Source organism: Larimichthys crocea, chromosome XIII (assembly GCF_000972845.2).
Source record: "Larimichthys crocea isolate SSNF chromosome XIII, L_crocea_2.0, whole genome shotgun sequence".
NCBI lineage: Eukaryota > Metazoa > Chordata > Actinopteri > Sciaenidae > Larimichthys > Larimichthys crocea.
Window position 1 is genome coordinate 48,317,992 of NC_040023.1, and position 22,405 is coordinate 48,340,396.

General features: G+C 43.6%; 2 protein-coding genes across 3 annotated transcripts; one reads left to right on the top strand and one right to left on the bottom strand.

Annotated features, from left to right (window-relative positions):
• Positions 1-1,784: 1,784 nt before the first annotated feature.
• On the top strand, positions 1,785-9,532 carry sp4 (sp4 transcription factor). 2 transcript variants are annotated; one of them, XM_010752928.3, is made up of 7 exons: positions 1,785-2,467; positions 2,748-2,818; positions 3,875-4,225; positions 4,317-5,520; positions 5,779-5,977; positions 6,436-6,635; positions 7,078-9,532. In XM_010752928.3, the coding sequence occupies exons 1-7, from the start codon at positions 2,461-2,463 to the stop codon at positions 7,347-7,349; spliced, it is 2,304 nt and encodes a 767-aa protein (XP_010751230.2). In that variant the 5' UTR covers positions 1,785-2,460; the 3' UTR covers positions 7,350-9,532. The 2 variants fall into 2 exon arrangements, with proteins under 2 accessions (XP_010751230.2, XP_027142289.1); XM_027286488.1 differs by lacking the exons at positions 1,785-2,467; positions 2,748-2,818 and adding an exon at positions 2,858-3,121.
• An 851-nt stretch (positions 9,533-10,383) lies between these two features.
• cdca7b (cell division cycle associated 7b) lies at positions 10,384-15,841 on the bottom strand. Its single transcript, XM_010752926.3, has 10 exons — positions 15,515-15,841; positions 13,262-13,405; positions 13,074-13,174; positions 12,661-12,892; positions 12,504-12,566; positions 12,250-12,432; positions 11,848-12,003; positions 11,582-11,731; positions 11,010-11,146; positions 10,384-10,848 (listed from the first exon to the last, which is right to left on the bottom strand). The coding sequence occupies exons 1-10, from the start codon at positions 15,530-15,532 to the stop codon at positions 10,827-10,829; spliced, it is 1,206 nt and encodes a 401-aa protein (XP_010751228.2). The 5' UTR covers positions 15,533-15,841; the 3' UTR covers positions 10,384-10,826.
• Between the last annotated feature and the right edge of the window lie 6,564 nt (positions 15,842-22,405).

Here is a 22,405-nt window from a genome sequence, read left to right on the forward strand (position 1 = left end):
GCCTCACGTGAGATTTTCAAACTCATTAAGTCTAGATGAGAAGTATTTTAACATGACACCAAATCTATATCACTACTGAACAACTTTCAGTTTCCTCCTGTCTTGGTGTTATAAGGCTAAATATTTCCCTTGTGTGCCAGGGGCATATCCTCAGTTGGCTGCCTGCTAATGATGTTTTCTGCTTGGTGAACCGGGGCTGTGACTCCACTTGGCTAAAGTCACTCCTTGCTCAGGGAGGGTCTCTATGAAGGCCTGCTATATTAACGTGCCAGAATGACTTTAACAAAACAAAAAAAAAAAAAAAGGTCCCTTTGGGAGATAAAAAGTGGTTTTGGTGCGTGGGTGAGAGACATGATGTATGTTCAAAACTGGTACAGAAACAAGTAACCTCTCTGCGTAATTGCCGTTTCTTCAACAAATTACTTTTCTCAGTTATGTTCTTCGTTGCTCTTCTGCGAAATACCTGTGATTCAACCCTCTCGGCCTGAATCCTCTCCAAATGTATTTATTGAGCAGCCAAATATTATTGTGGGAAGCTACTTTTTATATTTCATACATCATCTACAGGTTGATATGTCAGTTAACCTGTTGATTATTTTGCCCATTAATCTATTAACATAAACATTTTTAGGAGCTGGAATCAGTGAACTCTATATTCTTTCAATAGAGCCCACTAAATCTTACACACTGGACCTTTAAAATTCAATCGAAATTGCTGCCAAATTTCTAATTACTAATTGGTAAATTGACTGAAAATTTCACCTCTAACCCATATCATCTTGAAATGTCCTCTTATTTGTCAGATAGTGAATTCACAATGAAGTAAAACTGAGAAGGCATCACATCCTTATATTTGGGAGGTTGGAACCAAGCAGCAACCTCCGGTGCTGGGAAATGAAGCCAATGCGAGAGTGCTAAAAACTGAAATTCCTCGACTGGCTGCTTGAGACAGGCTGCAGAAGTGAGTCAACCTTTATAAGAGCCCGTTTTAAAATGTCCAACTTCACAGCAGAAATAAACATGTTTACACCCTGGTACAAAAAACAGGTTTGATCTTTATAGTTAATTTCCATTCGTGACAACTGTACTGAGGGTGAATTATTTTTTTTTAACTCACCCATTTGTGGCTTATTTCAGCACCCAGGTGTCATTCAAAGGTTTGCAGATGAGCCATGTCTTTGATAAATATATATTTAGATTAACTGGGAGGTAGAAGAAGCAGTACATTCAAAATGGCGGTCTCCAGCGCCACATATTTTTGGCTTCAAAATTCACAGTTGACATTCACTCATGCTCATTCTTTAGAAATCAGCATTTGTGCTCGATAAATATCTTTAATTATGAATATAATTGTTTTGAAGTAGTTGGCAGTTCATTTTACTGTAATCACTGTAATTGTTTCACAGTCATGGGAACAAGTAAAACATGTTAGAGGCAAATAAATAATAAAGTATTTGAGCATAGAGGCAGCACTGTGATCAAATATATCCCATGGTGATTCAAACTAAATGACACTTTAGTTGCTTTATCTTATTTTCTGTTTCTGTTGTTCGACCAGAGCTGTCACCTTGTGACACCACTGTGTACAGAAAGTGGAAACACACACACACACACACACACACACACACACACACACACGCCTCCCTTTCCCGTTCGCCCAACCCCCCACAGCACAGAAGTCACCGCCCTTCCCTTTCGCTCTCTCACACCAACATGACTACCAACACCGCCGCTCGCTCCAGCCCGCCCCGGAGCATCATGGGAGCTGTAGTCCCGGCTACCCAATCCGGTTCGAGAAGGCGAGGCCTCATCAAAATACAACTCCCATCTCGACCCTCGCACGCCGAGCCCCGTCGTCCAATCTGAATATGTGGGAGGAGCGCGTCCGCCCACAAAAGCCACAGCTATCTCCCCGTATCTCCCCCTTATAAAAAAAAAATCAATTGTGCAGGCAAAAAAGGGGAATACGCGTAAAATACAAACACAGCTGACGGTTTGTTTTCGGTGCACGACGGACGGCGACGAGGCGTCCCCACGTCGTGCGGCGGGGAGAGACGGCTGCGACAGGCAGGAGCAGCGAAGAGGGTGTTGTCCTGATGCTTAAATGGAAGTGGGTGGGCCTCCACGGTCACACACCGCCAACTTCTCTGTGGATATCATTCTGACAAGCGCTATTTTACTCGTTTATGGACTGGCTATCCGGTAAAAGAGACATACGACGGGGCTGCGAGGGGGCCGACGGGCCGGGGACGGTCACTGTGTTCTCCCTTATTTCCGTTATTTGGGCTTGCTTGATTGTGCCTGCGCTTGGCACCGCCCTTCCTGGCCGGTGGGTGGTTTCGTCAAACGGGCAGATCCGCCACGGCCCAGCGCCGAACATATAGGCCGTCCTCCGCCTCTGTACCCGGCCGGCCTTCTACCGTGAACTACACCCTCTCCCTCTCGGTATATTAATGCGTTATGAGTGGTAGGTACCCTCCCCCCTCTCCGTCTCCACCCCTCACTCTCTCTCTCTGTGTCTGACAGATAGGAGGCTCCAAGCCCCCCTTTGATATTGATGATGAGGTTACTGGTTTGTGCTCTACCTTTATTGATCACCTTTGTTATGCTATATCTGCGTTATGATCAGGTTTTTATTGGTGCCTACATGACTGTGCCCTGTGCCTGGGACTTTGCACAGTTCATAAATACCCATGTGGTGATATTATAAGAGGAAATATTCTCACATTTCACTCTCTTTATCACAGACTCGAAGAAGGAATCATCTGGAACTGAAGGCGGGAAAGCATCTAAAAAGGGGAAAAGTTCTGGATCGCAGGTAAAACAAACAAAAAAAAGGAGAAGAAATAAGAGTTTATTATAGTTCATTACTTGTGCTTTTCCTGTAGGCCAAAAATGTACTCCCTCCCCTACTCAGCCAGCCAGACACCTCTGGGGGCGTTTCTCTGGTGGATTCCACTTCCTGCTTCTGTGCAGCCCTGCTGAGAGCCAGCCCAGAGCTTCTTGAATAGGCTTATATGGCTGTCACACTTCAACTACTGTACTTTTGAATTTGACTTTGAAATAGGGTCAGAATGATTTAATTCTGCATGTGGATTAATTTTGAAGACGTGCAGCGTTGGTATGTGACTCTACAACTGTGGAACTTCTATTGTTAGCTGCTCTTTTTTTATAGGTTGTATATGTCTTGGAGATTAATTTTGTCTGAGGAGTTATTCTTAAGTGCTTGTTCTGTTGTTAAACGTGCATGACAAGCATTGTTTTCATGACACGCTGTTGTATTTGTTACAGAATCTAGGCTGTTTCCGTGCAGTGTTGAGAAGAGTATAGCATTAAAAATTTGCCTGCGACCTAGTTCCTTTGAAAGGGAGGAGAGCACGAGAGAGAGAGAGAGAGAGAGAGAGAGAGAGAGTGAGAGAGAGTGAGAGAGAGAGTGAGAGAGAGAGAAGGCGGCATTTTCTTCCAGTGTTCTGAGAAAAGAGAAATGTGGTTCTCACACGCCCACCCACTCGCTTCCTGTAATACCGCCCACTTCCACTGACAGCTCTCTCTCTCTCTCTCTCTCTCTCCCTCTCTCAGCTTTTTGCGTTTCTTTTTTTCTGTTTTTTTTTCCCTTCCACCAGTCGCTCTTTTACTCGTTCTCTTTATTCTTTCAAATTATGTGTTTATTGTGTGAGTGTGCAAAATGATACCTCAACCCTTCCGGCTCTTTTCCCCCCTTACATGTTGGACTTTCTTGTTTGTGTATGTATATGAGCTCTCAGTGTCTCTTGACTGGTTTCTCCTCCCTCCCTCCCTCCCTCCTGTTTAACCGATTCTCTCCCTGTCTCTGCCCATTCCTCCCCCGCCCTCACTCCTACCCTGTATCCTTCAGGATTCCTCTCAGCCCTCTCCGTTGGCTCTGCTAGCGGCCACCTGCAGTAAGATCGGAGGGCAGGGGGGAGCGGAGGGGGCCCAGGCCCAGGCAGGGGCCCAGCAGATCCAAGTCCAGGCTGGTCAGATCCAGCTGCAGTCAGGTCAGCTCCAGGGTCAGATTGTGGTGGACACAGCTGGAGGTCAGGCCCTGGTGCCCCAGCAGCTGGAACTGGTCCCAGCTCAGTTCACAGGAAACGGCTGGCAGATCATTACAACAGCGCCTACTATGGCCAAGGAGAACGCCAATCAGCCTGTTGCTGTGACAGTGGCCACCACCTTGGCTAACGACAGCTCACCTTGCGGACGCAAGGTAAAGGACGCAGTGGGTTTGACTTTTTTTTTTTTTGGTCTGTCAATGTTTGTCCTCTTAACTGTATCACTACTCTTTTCCTGTGGGACAGGTGAAGTCAGTGAGTGGGAGCAACAGCATCGTGGCCAATCAGCAACAGCAGCAGTTCCAGATCATCCAGGTTCAAAACCTGCCCAATGCCGGGGGCGGGGTCCAGTATCAGGTCATCCCTCACCTGCAGACTGCAGATGGACAGCAGATCCATATCAGCCCAGCTCACACAGCCTCCATTGGAGGTTTACCGGAGCAGGTCCAGCTCATCCAGACCCAGAGTCCAAGCCAGACCCAGGCTATCCTCCAGCCAGCCAACCAGCAGACCATCCTGACGAGTACAGCCAATCAGACGGTCCCGCTGCAGATCCGCCCCGCACAGTCATTCCCACTGCAGCTGCAGACTCTACAGGGCTCCCAGACTCCTGTCATGACCACTGTACCCATAAACCTTGGTGGCATGACCCTGGCTTTGCCTGTGATAAATAATGTTGGAGGGGGTGGGGCTGTGCAGCTTATCCAATCAGCAGATGGCACATTCTCTGTTGCTAATGGCAACCAGCTGGTGACAACAGCAGTGTCTGGGGCAGCTCCTGCTACAGCATCAAGTGGCTCGACGGCAGTGGCCGAAGGTGACAGCGTGTCTGATGGGACACAAATGGTTTCTGTTGGATCCGAGGGTGGGCCAGCTGACACCCAAGTGCAGAGCAGTGAGGCGGACTCTCAGAGCCAGAACCAGGCTAACGGGCTGCAGAACCAGACAGATACAGCAGGAACCATTCAGCAGGTGATTGTGGGCCAGGTGGGGCACCAGTTGGTGCAGCAGATCCAGCTGCAGCCCCAGGCTCAAAGTCAGGGTCAAGTCCCAGGCCAGCAGCCACCTCAGCACATTCAGACCCTCCAGCTGGCCCCAGGACAAACCCTGCAGCCCATCCAGGCCTTCCAGAACCCAGCCCAGGTCCTTATTCGTACCCCTACCCTTTCCCCATCTGGGCAAATCACCTGGCAAACACTGCAGCTGCCCGGTGGGGTCTCCCTGCAAGGTGGCCTCGGGGCAGCCATGCCACAGCAGCTAACACTGGCCCCAGTGGCCGGTGGGACGACAGTGGGGAGTGGAGGGCTGGTCTCCCTTAGTGGAGCCCCCCTGACGCTGAGCGCAGCACAGATCAACCCAGGGTCTGGGGTACAGACGGTCAGCATCGCAGGGCTCGGCACTGCTGGGGTTCAGGTGCAGGGAGTTCCTCTCACCATTACTGGTCTACAGGGTAAGAGCGCACTGAATGTGCAGTGACTAAATCATTACTGATCCATTAATTACCATAAACAAACATGTGGTTAAAACAAAGTGGTTCACTAAAGGAAGCATTATAAGTTAAATATGACTTCTGCAGTTGTGTGGTACGCCACTTCATTAATTTACTATTCAAAGTTGAACTATACCAGGATGTCCTGCTGGACTACCCCACAGACAATACAACACTTGTTTCTGATGACACGTTTTGTCATGTTCAATCACCTTTCAGGTCAACCACAGGGTCAGGATGGGGTCAAAGTTCAGTCGTCTCCTGTCACGGTCACCGTGGGCAACGTGGCATCAGGCTCATCAATGAGTCCAGACCAGCTGGGCTCCGTACAGAGTTCTTCAGACCAGGAGGGACCGCCCAGCAAGAGGCTTCGCCGCGTCGCCTGCTCTTGTCCGAACTGCAGGGATGGAGAAGGAAGGTTAGAATAAATTAGAAATGCAGAGCACCGTGCTCGGGCGCAGAAAGAACTCGGGAGTTAAACATGTACTCAAATAAGTAGCACAGTATTCTAGGCACACAGTACTTTTTTTTTTAAAGCTGCACTAGGCAGTATGATGCTACCTAGAGTATTACACTAGTGTATTACACAGAATTTACAAGTTTATGATTATTCCAAAATTATTGATGACCGTCAAGTCATGATGGGACAACTGGTTGGACAGATGGTCAGAACACAGTGCAGCTTGTATCCTAAAGTGAGAGATCTGACTTCTCAGCACAGAGCACTTCACATTGTAATGAGGAGCTGGCACACAAAACATACACTGAGAATATTCATACACCAGTCAAATGTATTCAGCTTTGCTAGAATAATTAGTAAGTACATTTAAAAAAAAAAGTCTGAATCCAAAAACCTAACTCAAGTGCGTGTTGCAGGAACAGTGGGGACCCCACAAAAAAGAAACAGCACATCTGCCATATGGAGGGCTGTGGGAAGGTGTACGGCAAGACGTCCCACCTGAGGGCCCACCTACGTTGGCACACCGGTGAGAGGCCGTTCGTTTGTAACTGGATCTTCTGTGGCAAGAGGTTCACCAGGAGCGACGAGCTGCAGAGACACCGGAGAACACACACAGGTAGGAAACAAAAACTGGAATGTAGACCGGTGAAGGTAATCACCCTAGTCACGTTGGTTGAGTTGGGGTTAGATAGCATTTTACTGAATTGGATTCCAAGGGCAAAGATTTCATCTTCAAATGTTTTGTTTGACAGTCGAAAACTCCAGATATTCCGTTAATGATATATGACAAGGTAAAGCACCTCAGATGGATAGATGCTCATTATTTTTTCTATCGATAGACTAATTGTTTAATTTTGAATCCAAACTCCTTTTAGATCCTTATTTAAACTATTTTGGATTGGAATTTCATAATTTACAGTTTGACACTAGTTGTAATAACTAGCGAGGCCATTCTCAAAGGCACTAACAAAAGCAGATTTTTTTATACGTATCTGTAGAAAACCAGGAGTCCCTTTCTTTAATAATATTTCTCAAATTCTTTGTCTTCTCCCTTCTAGGGGAAAAGCGCTTCGAGTGTCCCGAATGCTCCAAGCGCTTCATGCGAAGTGACCACCTCTCAAAGCACATCAAGACCCACCAGAACAAGAAGGGTGGCGCTGCGGTGGCAATCATCACCACTGATGATATGGAGGAAGACGCTCCTGAAGGCCTGGGCGCCTCACCCCAGATTGTTGCTGTGGCAACCCTCTCGCGTGACTCTGACCCTGCTACACCCACCACCTCTAATCACCTGGAGGAAGAGGAGGAGGAAGAGGAGGAGTTTGAATAGGCAACATGACACCTGTCTCTTTGTCGAAGGCTGACTTCCTGTTTTTTGGGAGTCTTTGCAGGGACTGTGAGGGTGGCTGCTTTTACTTTGACTTTTTTTTTTAACCTTTAATTTTACATAATTTTGAAAATGTTGTTGTTCTCTCATAAAAAAAAGGGACTCAAAAGAGACGGGATCATGCAATGAACAGAAACCTAAAAAATATAAACATCACAATCTAAAAAAAAACTAACAGATATAACTAAAATGTTATCTAAACGTATGAAGATTAGTTTGGCATTTATAAAAGTGAATCTATAATAATTCCATGTCTGGTGGGAAAAAGAATGAAAGTAGTGTCTATATTAGCACAAGACAGGGGGACCTGCTGAATCTAAAACCAACCAACATTGAGCAACATTTTCCTAATCGCAACAGAATCTAACTCTATGCACAAAGTTGTGTTCCTGTTTCATACCTGTCAGACAGTGCTGAGGGTCAATCATGGTACAGGACTGTTGCAGAGCAGTGACAGAGCAGGGGGTCAGTCTTGGGATGATGCGCGTCTGTTTGTGTGACCCGTACGAATGAGTGTGCGTCTGTATTCCCATGCTGTCATGGAGAGGATCTACCTAATTTGAGTTTTATTCATGGTTCAGGTTTAGTCCTCAGATCAGATTCAGGTGTTGAGTCCTTCGAGACCAGTCAACAAATAAAGTTATTGAAGAAGAGAGGATGATTCTACAAAAAAATAAAATAAAAAAAAATAAAAAAGAGAGAGTAGAAAAAAGCACATATAAAAAGATTTATAAATAATGCATTCCTATTGAGGCGCAGTGGCCATTAGAAAAAAGGTTTCTATAGAGAAAAAACAATCTAGCTTTCTACAACTTTGTTTGTGTAGTGAAAGCAATACTATAATGACAATCCTAGTGAAACCATGTTTACATTGTCAGGGGAAGTTTTCTCTGTTAATAAAACAAGCCAGTTCGCTCTAAGATTAGGGAAAACGTCTGAAAGCCGTGCTGTCGTCTGATGGAATCCAGTTACTTTGCAGGTACCACACGGTGGCTTTAACATCACAGCTGCACACAGTGCGAGTTTATAATTTTTATATGATTGACTACCATCGGCTGGTACCTGGTAGATGTAACGACAGATTCATCAAATGGCAGCACCATCGCCGGTAACTCTTTTGCCTTCTGTGCTCTGGTGACGACTCCCTCTCCACCTCTAACCCTGCTGCGTGACTGATGTACCACAATTGCCTTAACACAAGCTGTCGTACAGAAGGAACTCCAGAGTTAGGCGGATGGACACAGAGGGGTGCTCTCTTGCACTATTAGGGGGTGACATGGAGAGCAGACCACAGCACAGAAAGGTAAAGAGACGGAGTGGTAAAAGCTATGGGTGGGAGTGGGTCGGGCTATTTAGCTGTGTGGATATTACAAGATGTTTTCTGGTGGTGTTGCTCTGTGTTAGTTCAGTGCGTACATTCTTTTTAAATTAAAAGATACATTTATTTTATAGAATTTATGAGTTGTTTTTAAAAAAGTCCCCCCGCCCAGTATGTTAACACACAGGACCCCCAGTGTGTGTATGGCTAATTTATTATTTATCCTTGATTTGTACTATTTGCCTTTTGCTGGACTTGTATTTGTGTGCTTTGATTCTGAGGTTGTGTACAGCATGTTTCAGTTTTTTGCCGTAGTGCTGCTTCTTTCTTCTTTACTCTTTGTGCTTTGTTTTTTTTCTTTTTCTATGTCTGACCATTGCTGTTCATTTCTTCTTCTCTTTGCGCCATAAACGTGTTTTTTTGGGAGAAAAATAAATAACAAAAGAAGAAAGAAAGCAAAAAAAGTTACTATTTGTTAAAGTGGAAAAGGTTGATACCAAACAAATTTAGATGTTTTTGGTAATATTTTGTGTGACAACCAACTTTTCTTTCTTTGATATTTTGTAGTGACATCTCATTTGTAAATCTTTTTCTAAAAGATGTTTGTTCGTCTCCATGACATTTGATAATGGGTTTTTTGCCAGGTTAGCCTCAAAGGCTCCAGTTTATTGATATTTTTAAAACTGGTTTGTACAAACGTGTTATGTCAATAAAAAAAAAAAAAAAAATTAAAAAAGGACGACTTCAAGCAGAAAAGATGCTTTGCCTGCATAACACTTGACAATAAAGTGATTAAAACTGTCTTAAATTCCCTTCTGCTGCTCTGGCATTTATATCAATCAAATGGAACCAATAGAAAAAAAAAACACATCTACACATGGTACGCTTTGACTTCAACACACACACACACACACACACACACTATAACTTCTCCCACCCCCTTATTACTGGATAATCGCTCAGCTGTGTTGTGACAACAGTGATGACAGAGTATCTGTGCTTCCTTTGGGAACAATTAATTCCCAGTTACTGTTTATGTTGCGAGGATCTAACCTGTGACCACTCACTGATCTGTTACCACTCAAAAACACACATCTGACGAGCCAATAAACTCCACTTCAGAAAACACGAACATGATCACAAAGAAGCGTATCTCAGCTATGATCAAAATGCGACTCTGGGGGAGTTCACAACCAGGTCCCTCACATTACAAGAGCATCACGTAGTGTGTAGCTCACTTGTCTGACGTGTCACTCCTTTCAAGCACTTCAAAAAACATCTGAATCTACAACCTCTGTGTTTAATGGAGTTTTTAAAAATCACTTTGGAAGCTGAATGACACACAACCACCAAGAAAATAATCAACGCAATGTAAAAGACTGTCACTGAAGATATCTAATTAAAACATCAGTGATTACATCAAAATTCTATTTCTGACTCTCATTGCATACCAGTGATGCCTCATGAAGGCCCAGTGACCTCAGGTTGACCCCTGCCCTGCAGCAATGGTACCTGGTCATTACATGAGATCAGCTGATTACACCTCAGGAGTAAAGACTTGACCTGGATCTGACCCAACTCCTCTGGGTATATTAGCAGCTGCAGCCACACACACGCACACGCGCACACACACATTGAAAAAAAAAAAGTGGCAAATCGTCAGGATAACGCCATACTTTATTCAAATTTACAGTGAACTGACAAGAATGCTGCAAACTTTTAGAAAAGCAGTTGGTATAAGAGGCCCCCTTTGCACCATAGAAAATAGTTACATTTGTTCTAGTGAACATCGAGAGTAGAAATATTCAAATGAAAATATACAACTCAAAAAGTGAGTACTGACTTTAGAACAACAAAAACATCCCTGCATCTTATGCAGCCTTAAATCAGGACATATAAAACATATAAACAGTATATGTGCCTTATGTTAAGGTGATATAAAAAAAAAAAAACTTTTTGCTTGTTTCTCTAGTTAGATAAAAGGTTGATCTAAACCTAAAAATGTGCTTTAAAATGAGTTCTACAGTACTGTGCAGCACGCCAGTCTGCTCCAGGTCCCAGCTGTACGAGCAGGTTCTCCTCTCTGGTCTCCTGTCTGGACTTTACTGAAGCTCCTTCTGAATGCTGCACCGGAGACAAAACAAGGCATGAGCTCCATCTGCTGTCAGTATAGCAACAACAGTAGGGCTGCAACTAATGACTGCTGGCATTCTTGATCTGTTAGTAATGTAATCCTTCCAATGCACCAACAAACACTTCTGTACAGTGAGGATGAGACAACATACCTCGCGAGATACTCGTGGACGTTGTCGTGGCCGTTGTAGCGGGCCAATCCGACCAGGATGCCGGTTGCACAGCGGCCCTCCTTCTTACGACACAGACTGCAGTTACACATCTCACGGCAGATGGGACACGACCAAGTCTGCAGAAAAGGTCTAAACTTAGTGTGGGCGACCTGCTGTTACTTTACTACGCTAGTGAAAAAACAATTCAAGTGGGTGCCAAAAAATAACCATATCCACATTGAGTAATCAGTATAAGGTACTAAAGTAAAGTTTTGTAAGGTGTGTGTTGATTTATTGTGAAATTTAAAATCAGTGTATTCAAGATGACAAAACATGACAGTTATTAAAGTTTACACTAAAACTCGCCACTTCATTAGCCCAGTCATTAATGATAGTTTTCTTAGTTCCTGACATATTATTTGCTTTTAAAGTCACTTCAGTAGGACTTTGGGATAGCTCTCTACATAAAGTGACAGGTAAAATCCAAAAAACAAATGAATAAATAAATAAAAATGGTTTATTAAAATGCCTGTCACTTGTCCCGCAATGCTTTGTGGTTTCCTGTCACTCACCGGGTCGAGCAGCACAGCACGTACATCCTCTCCATAGCGGTTCTTCAGACATGGTCCACAGAACTGACCTTTGGCTCCCACACAGAAACCACTGCGACACACCGTCTTGGTGTCCAGAGTCTTCTGTCTGCACTGGTGACACGAGCTGCCCTGAAAAAACAAAACAAAACAAAAAAAACACACACAGTAAAGAAGCGCACTGACTCAGGAAACCTGACAGCACAGTACAACGTTGGCAAAATGGGTAAAGGCCTGATGTGACTCACATTCTCCTTGTCCCAGATCTTGTCTTTGCTGCGGTACGCTATGTTGTCCAGGTCTTCTTTGGTAATCTCATCCACCGACCTCACCTCATACTGGCTCCTTCGTGAACTGTGGCTCTTCCTCTTTTTTCGTCCCTCAGTGACATGTTCCTCGTCCACCTGTCCAATCGAAAACAACATATTTAAAGTGAAACTGAGAGACCACACGCAGACCAGTGTGATGTAGCCAGTAAGGTTCTAATCAATAAAGATGTCATACATAAAAATAGAATTGTATAATTTGTATAATTCTAAAGATTAGCGTTGACCACTAATTGGTGTCTATAATTGTATATTTAAGTACATAAATGACTTTACTGATGATGTGGGGTGGACGCAGTGATCAGTGTGTATTGCACATTGTACCTCCACCAGCCTCCTGATGTCTACAGTCCTAGGGCTTCTGTGGGTGAGTGGCTCGCTCTTTTCCTCCACTGCAAAGTTCTCTGGCGGACGAGCCTTACGAGACGGGTTCCTCCTTTCTGACCCAATCTCTGGTTCAAACTTGCGTTTCCGTGGCATTACCTTTTCTGATGCCCGCTTCTTTTTCTGCAGAAGACAGACAAAATCAGTCACTGTAAAAAATAAATGAATAATAATAAGCTGGGGAATGCACTCACTAGAGGGGTTGTGGGCAGAGTCAGGTCAGCCATGGTGCTCAGATCAGCAAACAGCTTAGCCAGCTGAAAGACAACAGAGAAGACTGCGTCAAAGGACATCTGACAAAGGATGGACTGATATAACTGTAGTATACACATCATAGAGTGGGTTCACTACCATAGCCTTGTTTTCCTTGATGTTCTTGTCTCTTTTCTTTAGACTCTGAGACAGGACCTCCTCTTTGTCTTCCTCCTCCTCCTCCACCTCCTCGTCCTCCTTCTCATCCTGTTGCTGCTTCATCTTTTGTCTTCTACTTGCTCTCTGTGGCGGAGGAGTTTCTTTGGCTGGTTTCTTGACGTTACTCTCTTGCGGTTCCTGTTTCGGGGTAGACAGTCTTTTGACTGGAAACCTGAGGAGTAACATTAAAATAAGATTGTCGTTCAATCACTGGAAAAAAATCAATGAAATTGTCATACAACATGTGTTTCCTTAGATCCCTTAATGATTCAAAATGTAATTTCTTAATACTAGTATTGTCTCAAAGTTTAAAATAAATGGTATCATGATAACCTTTACACAGAGACACACACCTCAGGGCTACTAAAAGACTCTTCCTCTTTGCTGGGGCGGCCTCCTCGCCATCAGAGTAGAAGCCTGTGTCCATGTCGCTGTCCTCTTCTGATTCCACCATCTGATTAAAAAACAAATAGAAAAAGCCTTTAGTCTGATGCTGTGCTAATGTTTTCATCGAATAATACAGCCAACAATAGTTTCGTACCTTGGTCTTTAGCCGTTTGTTAAAACATCCCCTGTCTTCTTCCTCTTCTTCCTCGCTGAAACCTTCAAACTCCTCCTCACTGTCTGACTGGCTGAACAGGTGAGCCAGCTCCGCAGTGATAAACTTGGACTTGAAACATGGAGCCTGTTAGCAGACATAGAGCATCACATGGTTTGGTGGAATAGATGACATGTCCCACGTGTAGCCTTGGCGTCATCATCGCAACTCAGAACTACTTCAAATCAGCACAACGTGACATTACTGAGTGTGACAACGGTGCACTTCCTGTACACAAGAGTGTGAATGCATTGTTTTCTGAGGCAAGAGTAAATTACAACAGAGAATGTGCTGCAGGTATCAGCAACAAATCAAGAGCTGAACTCACTCAACAATGGTGCCAAGTTAAGGTACCAAATAGAGCTTCTGAGTTTCTATGGGTGGTGATACACGGTCGTACCAATGGCGTGACACTATACCACTGATCAACAACAGGTGGCGTTAACATGCCAAGATTTGCTGCAATGCACAAAAGAAGACTGCAAACTAGAAAACATGGTTGTTCACAAAGTAGGATATTGAATACTTTGTTTTGTAAATGTTTTATGAGACATTTGCTAGATCACAAGTGAGACCCTCCCGTTTCTTTACAGGATGCAGTCTGGTTCTGTCTGTTTTCTTAATAGTGTTGACCAGTCAGGTTTGTGCAGGCATTGTGCAGGTAAACAGTCCACATGGAGAGCAGAAGAGGCTGAACACACCGGCTGAAAAACAGTCTCAGAACACGTCAGCGATCACCTGACGATTAATTAGCTTTTAACGTGCACTTGCAAATATTTGTTAGCCGAAATGTGTCTCTCCCATTATTCTCACGCATGAAATTGCTAATCAGACTGCAGATGGATGAAGTCTAGGCCCGGATCTCTGTTATTAATTTTTCCCGGATATCCATTAGCGACACAGCAGGCTCAGAAATATTGGCCATTTCCCAAACTGCAGGAAACCTACACAGGGTACACTTAAGTCACAGGATTATACCCGAGAAAGAAAGACAGCAGCCTGGCTGTCATCAAAGTCAACTTGTCTTCTTGAGTTTACATCAGCTCATACCAAGCCAAGCTCAAGGTCAATGCTACTTATCACCACAGGCCTGTGCAACGTCTCAGACACAGTAAGGATACACTTAACCCTTGACCTACTTTTACTTTTTTTTTTACTTTTTCTTCAGACTTATTTAAAACCCAAAATGTGGCCTGGGAACACCTTGGGATTTCTCAGGAGGATTGGTTTGGAGAGCGACATCTTAAACTACTAAACGGGAAACCCCCTGCCATCAAGACCCAGCCCTAGAAAAGCAGGAAATGGATGGATGGATATTTCAGTAAGTAGTTATATGTTTATGTTTATAGTTTTAAGTTGCACTATGGCCTATATATGAATTAATATTTGTGATTTGCTTTATAAAAAAAGTACTGTCCACACCTTGACAGGTGTAGAACATAACTTTAATGCAGAAAATAACTTCAGTATGGGGGTTTATAAACATGTCATAAGATCTGTCTCATCTTTAGAAAATTAAAAGTAGGTAAAGCAATGATGTATCAAGTCGATGGACAAAAAAACAAAACAATGTTGTTGTTGCTTCTTTGAGCTGTTGGAGAGGTCCCAAACAGAAACACACTTTTTTTCTTCTTTTATGACAACCTATGACAGCAGTGTACAAGCATTTATCTTGGTACAGGACTGAATTACCAGGCCCTGAATCTAAGATGTGTCATTTTTAGGAGTGTAAATTGTGTCTGATCCATGTAGTTGATGGCCCTGGTCTTCCCCTTCTGCCTAAAGGTTGCTGACCTCTCTGACCTCCCATAGGAGGGTGACACACCAACCAAACCCCTTGACAAAAACACTGAACCTCAGTCAGTCACTTTGAACACATGTACCAACCTGAACTGCGATGTGAGCAGATCACGTGTAAGCTAGCTGGTTACCCAGATCAAAACAAAGACGGCAGACTGACTTTGCTACGTGTTCAATTCAAAACAATATGAGATGGTGTCCGAGCTACAGCCCAAATCACCTTACTCGAAGAAGAAAGAAAGATATAAATCCAGTTTAACAATGGAGGCCAACAACGTTACATCCTAACAATGGTGGTCGTTTTTGACTCATTGTGACTTTTCTCCGCCACAAAAAAAACACCGTGGAAAAAAAAAAAGAAAAGGAAACACTTGCATGCATTGCTTTGCCGCTTACCTTCGACTTGAGCGTCATTTTATCTCCGTTTAGCGGTAAAAGTCCAACACAAAGTTTTGTTTTCTAACTTAAAGAAGCTCGGTGAGTAACGCTGGAGGTGGATTTAAAAAATTAACCGCTAGAAAATCCGATGATTGCAAAAGTAGGGATTTCGTCGTTGGTCGTTTTGTTGTTGTTGTTGTTGATAAGTCCGATAATTGTATTTATTGGATTGTGCCAACGATCGTACAGCATAAAAAATGCCTTGTCTCACTTTCAGTGTTTGAGAAAGGCGTTTGTCTCTATGTTTAGGAGTAGTCTCTCTCCTGGGTCCCCCCTACGCACTCACAATGGTACGGTCTGTCCTTTCGCGCGAAAACGGCATATGGGCGTGGTCATGCCGTGGAGCCAGAGAAGCTGCTGAAGCCACACAGTAACTGGACTGCAGTGGATATACCCTCATGTCTGCTGACTGATATTTTAATGTTTCTGTCATATGTGCAGTTTAAACAGGTGGAATATAACGCCCAATTGATGGGACAAGCAAACATGTTACATGTTGATTTTTTTCATTCATTTGTACATGGGGTACTGTCATACTCATCCTTACTTGTGTCATACTGTCTTACCTGTGTACCCCATTACTGTCTTAATGTATGTATGTACATAATTAACAGTATATGTATTAATTAAAACCACTATGATCATGTATTCCAGTATAAATCCGGGTGTGTGACACCAAACCAAACAAAAGCAGTGGCTGCAGCAGCAAGGGCAAAAGAGCGCTCTGCAGTATGGACAGGCTTATACAGGCTTTCTCTGAGTTTACACTCTTCCTTTTGGACGCAGCCCTCAAAAGCCAGTGCATCGCATAAGATTCGAACCCACGACTTCACTGCTTACAGGCTGTGTTCTACCAATCTGCACTATCGGCCCACACAGGCAGAGATGTTTTTTTCTGGCAGTTCACACTCTTTATTTTGGACGCAGACGTCAAAAGCCAGTGCACCTCATAAGACTGGAACTCACAACCTTACGACTTAGAAGCAGCGCTCTACCAACCTGAGCTATCGGCCCACATACACATACACACACATACATATGAACATATACACACATACATATGAACATACAAACACATACATATGAACATAGATAGATACATAGATACATTCATTCATATGAAGGTCATGTCTTTGTGGTTTTCACTCTTTCTTTTGGACAGAGACCTAAAAATACACAGCTCTCATAAGGTTTAAACCCATGACTTCAGATCCTCAAACAAACACTCTAACCTAATGAGCTATTGGCTCACATAGCTCACCATAAGTTCTTGGCAGTTTTCACTCTTTCTTTTGGACAGACACCTCAAAAGTGTCCAACATCTCACAGGTTTTGAACCCATGACATCTGAAGCTCAAAGGAGCGTTCTAACAACTTGAGCTATTGCCTTACAGAGCTACCTTTCATGTCTTTGTGGTTTTCACTCTTCTTTTGGACAGAGACCTAAAAATCCACATCTATCATAAGGTTTGAACCCATGACTTCAGAACCTTAAAGGAGCCCCCGCAAAGTCTATTGAATCTATTGATACCAAACATGTCATGTTATTATACTGGGAAAGTTGTCTTTACCACGAGGTCTGTGACCCCTCAGTGTTTTCTTGTAATATTTGCTTTGCTGTTGGAAGTTTTAAAATTAGCACTGAATTAAAAGGTTGTCTGACAGCAAGGTTAAGCATGAAAATATTCTTAATATGGTGTACACTTAAACAGATAGTGATTTTTTTTTTTGGCAAAAATATATTTTTTGTGCTGACCCTGTCGACAGCAGTGCATAGCATAGCTACTGCAGTTAAAACCGCACTTTGAAACACCACAACTATAGCTTTGAATGTGTCATATGTCAGATTCTGAGGCATTCTATGTTTTTATGTTATAACCAGTTTTTATTGTTAATGGGTGAACTGGTTGTAATGTAGCTTAAAGAACGAATGCATGAATCCATGAATTCCCAGTTGCCATTGACTGTGAAGGACAAAAAATATATTTAGCATAAACAGTTAATTTAAATTAAAAAAATAAATATTTGAATAAATATTATCTTTTTATATTCACTTAGGATATTAGATCATTTTATGTTTCTGTGATGTCATCTTAAATCAGAATAAGACACAGACAGAGGATGTTTCTGTAAAAAGGCCCAAGAACTGTGCAACTACAAAAACTATGAAATATAACAATGTCTGAACTTTGAACTTTTTTTTTTTTTTTTTTTAATTTTTTTTTTTTTTTTGCGTTTTTTTGCGTCCTTGGACGCAGGGGAAACCAGAGCACCTGGAGAAAACCCGGAGAACTCGATGTTCTTTAGTTCTCCCTCCTCCTCTTCCACCTCGCTGGTTTCCTCAACCCCAGAAAGTGACGGGTCCTCTTCCAGACAGAAGGTGGTGTCCTGTCTGGAAGATTTCCCTGAGCCTCTCTCTGGGATTCGAGGGCCAGTGCAGGACTGATGGTCGCCTGCTGCTCGCACTGCTTGTCCTCAGCCTGCTTCGGTGGTTCGAGGGCCAGTGCAGGACTGATGGTCTCTTCCTGCTCACACTGCTTGTCCTCAGTGGCTTCAGCCTCCTTTGGTGGTTGGTGTCATTATTGCTGTGATTTTTTGGAGAGCCTCTCTCTCAGCCGTGAACTCAGTGGATAGCTTCAGGCTGAGTGAGATCTGAACACTGAGCTCAGTTTTCAGGTTGTCCAGCTCGCTCTCAAAAATCTTCTTGCTCTCATGGGCATTTTGCTGCAGGACAGTGATCTCCTCTGCCATCTGTTGACGGATGGCTTCTGCTCAGCCCTCACGTTTGGGTCATACGGAAGCCTCCTGACACTGAGACTGCATGAGACTTGACTTCGTTTCAAGCTCACGCTGCAGGGTCTCGGCCTGCTCCTGACGCGTGGTGACTTCGGCTTCATACTTCTGGGTAGTCGTGCATCTTGTCCAGTTCCTTCTCTAGAGTCATGTTCTTTTCCTTTTCAGCTTCAATCTCGGCAGAGAACTTGTCCTGACTGAGCTGTGTGTCTCTTGCAGCTCCTCATAACTTTTCTGCAGGAGTTTCTTCTCTGCTCAAGCTCCTTCTAAGGTCAAACCTCAGGGTGTCAGCCTGCTGCTGACCTCATGGAGTGACACACTCGCCTGCTCCAGTTGTTTTGGAGAGTCTTGTTCTTTCTGTCTCTCTTTCCTGGGATGCCTTAAGGCTTCTTCGTAGTCAGACTGCACGAGCTGCTTCTGCAAGATCTCATTACAAGATCCTGCTGAAGGTAAAAGGCTTGCTTTTGAGCTTGGGGACATCATTTTCATACTGGCGTTGAGCACTTGGTAAGAAATGTGGAGGCCGTTCCAGTTCCTCCTGAAGAAGCTTCTTGTTTTGCTCTGCCTGGAACTTTTCCTCATTAATGGTGGAGCCACCTGCAGCTCTCATGTCCACCTGCAAGAGTTTCTTTTTCTTCTCTTGGTGTTGTCGCTGACTTGGTTGGCGATCTTTGCGGTGCTGAGAGTTTCTGGATTGGTGTACTCTTGAGTCTCTCTAGCTCCCCTTGTCTCTTTTTCCTTGTTGATGAACGACTCCTTCAAGGATTTTTGTCTCTTCAGCTGTGCTTTTGTTTCCTCCCAACTCTTGGTTGAGTTGGCAGCTGGTCTCACAAAAGCAGCCGCGTACGGTCTGCTCTTCATCGCTCTTCTGGTTACCACTGGGGTTCCTGGGCGCTGCATTTCTTTCTTTGGCTGGTAGTCAGTCACAAAAGTATGCTTGTAGGTGCAGTTGTAGATCTCTGACGAACAGTTGTATTCTGTATCAGTCGTTGTCTCTTTGCAAATTGTCTTTTCTGGCTCTTTCTCACTGTGGTATCACGATTTGAAAGGTCTGAAAGGATCTGACTGACTGAAGCGTCGTGGCCTTATAACCGTCCTGATGATGTCACAATGCATGTGCTTTGATGTGTGGTTTTGCTCTGATCTGTAAAGTTCCATTTGTCCCGCCCCTTTTTCTCTGATTTGTTTACATTCTAAGTCACATGGTGTAATTCAAACGTAAACACATGGTTGCACTGCCAATATGGCGGCAGCCAGAGCCACCACACTCTTCAGAAACCTGTAGGTGACGTCGTGGATACTACATCCATTGTATACTGTCTATGGTCTGCCTCAGAGTACGATGCTGGTCTGCACCATGGTGCAAGATCATTCAGTTATTTGCGTACACTCTGTAAATCAAAGACACGTGAATGAGCAAATAAAAAAATGTCATAAGAAATATTTACTATTTAGTTTCTCCTTCACGTTTGGAGAGAGATAGCATAGATAAATACTGGATTCTCGCCCAATTATGGGACAGCAACAAATGTTAACTGTTGATTTTTTCATTCATTTGTACATGGGGTACTGTCATACTCATCCTTACTTGTGTCATACTGTCTTACCTGTGTACCCCATTACTGTCTTAATGTATGTATGTACATAATTAACAGTATATGTATTAATTAAAACCACTATGATCATGTATTCCAGTATAAATCCGGGTGTGTGACACCAAACCAAACAAAAGCAGTGGCTGCAGCAGCAAGGGCAAAAGAGCGCTCTGCAGTATGGACAGGCTTATACAGGCTTTCTCGGAGTTTACACTCTTCCTTTTGGACGCAGCCCTCAAAAGCCAGTGCATCGCATAAGATTCGACCCACGACTTCACTGCTTACAGCGGTGTTCTACCAATCTGCACTATCAGCCCACAAGGCAGAGATGTTTTTTCTGGCAGTTCACACTCTTATTTTGGACGCAGACGTCAAAAGCCAGTGCACCTCATAAGACTGGAACTCACAACCTTACGACTTAGAAGCAGCGCTCTACCAACTGAGCTATCGGCCCATACAAAAAACATACACAACACACACATACATATGAACATATACACACATACATATGAACATAGATAGATACATAGATACATTCATTCATATGAAGGTCATGTCTTTGTGGTTTTCACTCTTTCTTTTGGACAGAAACCTAAAAATACACAGCTCTCATAAGGTTTAAACCCATACTTCAGCTCCCAAACAAACACTCTAACCTAATGAGCTATTGGCTCACATAGCTCACCATAGTTCTTGGCAGTTTTCACTCTTTCTTTGGACAGACACCTCAAAAGTGTCCAACATCCAAGGTTTTGAACCCATGACATCTGAAGCTCAAAGGAGCATTCTACAACTTGAGCCATGCTTCACAGACTACCTTTCATGTCTTTGTGGTTTCACTCTCTTTTGGACAGAGACCTAAAAATCCACATCTATCATAAGGTTTGAACCCATCCTTCAGAACCTTAAAGGAGCCCCCGCAAAGTCTATTGAATCTATTGATACCAAACATGTCATGTTATTATACTGGGAAAGTTGTCTTTACCACGAGGTCTGTGACCCCTCAGTGTTTTCTTGTAATATTTGCTTTGCTGTCAGACAGCTGTTGGAAGTTTTAAAGTTAGCACTGAATTAAAAGGTTGTCTGACAGCAAGGTTAAGCATGAAAATATTCTTAATATGGTGTACACTTAAACAGATAGTGATTTTTTTTTTTGGCAAAAATATATTTTTTGTGCTGACCCTGTCGACAGCAGTGCATGCATAGCTACTGCAGGTAAAACCCCACTTTGAAACACACAACTATAGCTTTGAATGTGTCATATGTCAGATTCTGAGGCATTCTACGTTTTTATGTTAAACAGTTTTTATGTTAATGGGTGACTGGTTGAATGTAGCTTAAAGAACGAATGCATGAATCCATGAATTCCCAGTTGCCATTGACTGTGAAGGACAAAAAATTAATTTAGCATAAACAGTTAATTTAAATTAAAAAAAATAAATATTTGAATAAATATTATCTTTTTATATTCACTTAGGATATTATCAGCTACATTCAAACCCTGAGAACATTTTATGTTTCTGTGATGTCATCTTAATTAGAATGACACAGACAGAGGATGTTTCTGTAAAAAGGCCCAGAAACTGTGCAACACAAAAACTATGAAATATAACAATGTCGAAACTTGAACTTTTTTTTTTGTTTGTTTAATTTTTTTTTTTTTTTTTTTTTTGCGTTTTTTTTGCGTTTTTTTGCGTCCTTGGACGCAGGGGAAACCAGAAAACCCGGAGAACTGATGTTCTTTAGTTCTCCCCTCCTCCTCTTCCACCTCTGTGGGTTCCTCAACCCAGAGAAGTGACGGGTCCTCTTCCAGACAGAAGGGGGTCTGCTGTCCTGTCTGGAAGATTCCCTGAGCCTCTCTCTGGGATTCGAGGGCCAGTGCAGGACTGATGGTCGCCTGCTGCTCGCACTGCTTGTCCTCAGCCTGCTTCGGTGGTTCGAGGGCCAGTGCAGGACTGATGGTCTCTTCCTGCTCACACTGCTTGTCCTCAGTGGCTTCAGCCCCTTTGGTGGTTGGTTGTCATATTGTCTGTGATTTTTTGGAGAGCCTCTCTCCAGCCGTGAACTCAGTGGATAGCTTCAGGCTGAGTGAGATCTGAACACTGAGCTCATTTTCAGGTTGTCCAGCCGCTCTCAAAAATCTTTTTGCTCTCATGGCATTTTGCGCAGGACAGTGATCCCTCTGCCATCTGTTGACGGATGGCTTCCTGCTCAGCCCTCACGTTTGGGTCATACGGAAGCCCTCTGACACGGAGACGGCATGAGACTGACTTCCGTTTCAAGCTCACGCTGCAGGGTCTCGCGCCTGCTCTCTGACCGTGGTGACTCGGCTTCATACTCTGTGGTAGTCTCGTGCATCTTGTCCAGTTCCTCTCTAGAGTCATGTTCTTTTCCTTTTCAGCTTCAATCTCGGCAGAAGACTTGTCCTGACTGAGCTGTGTGTCTCTTGCAGCTCCTCATA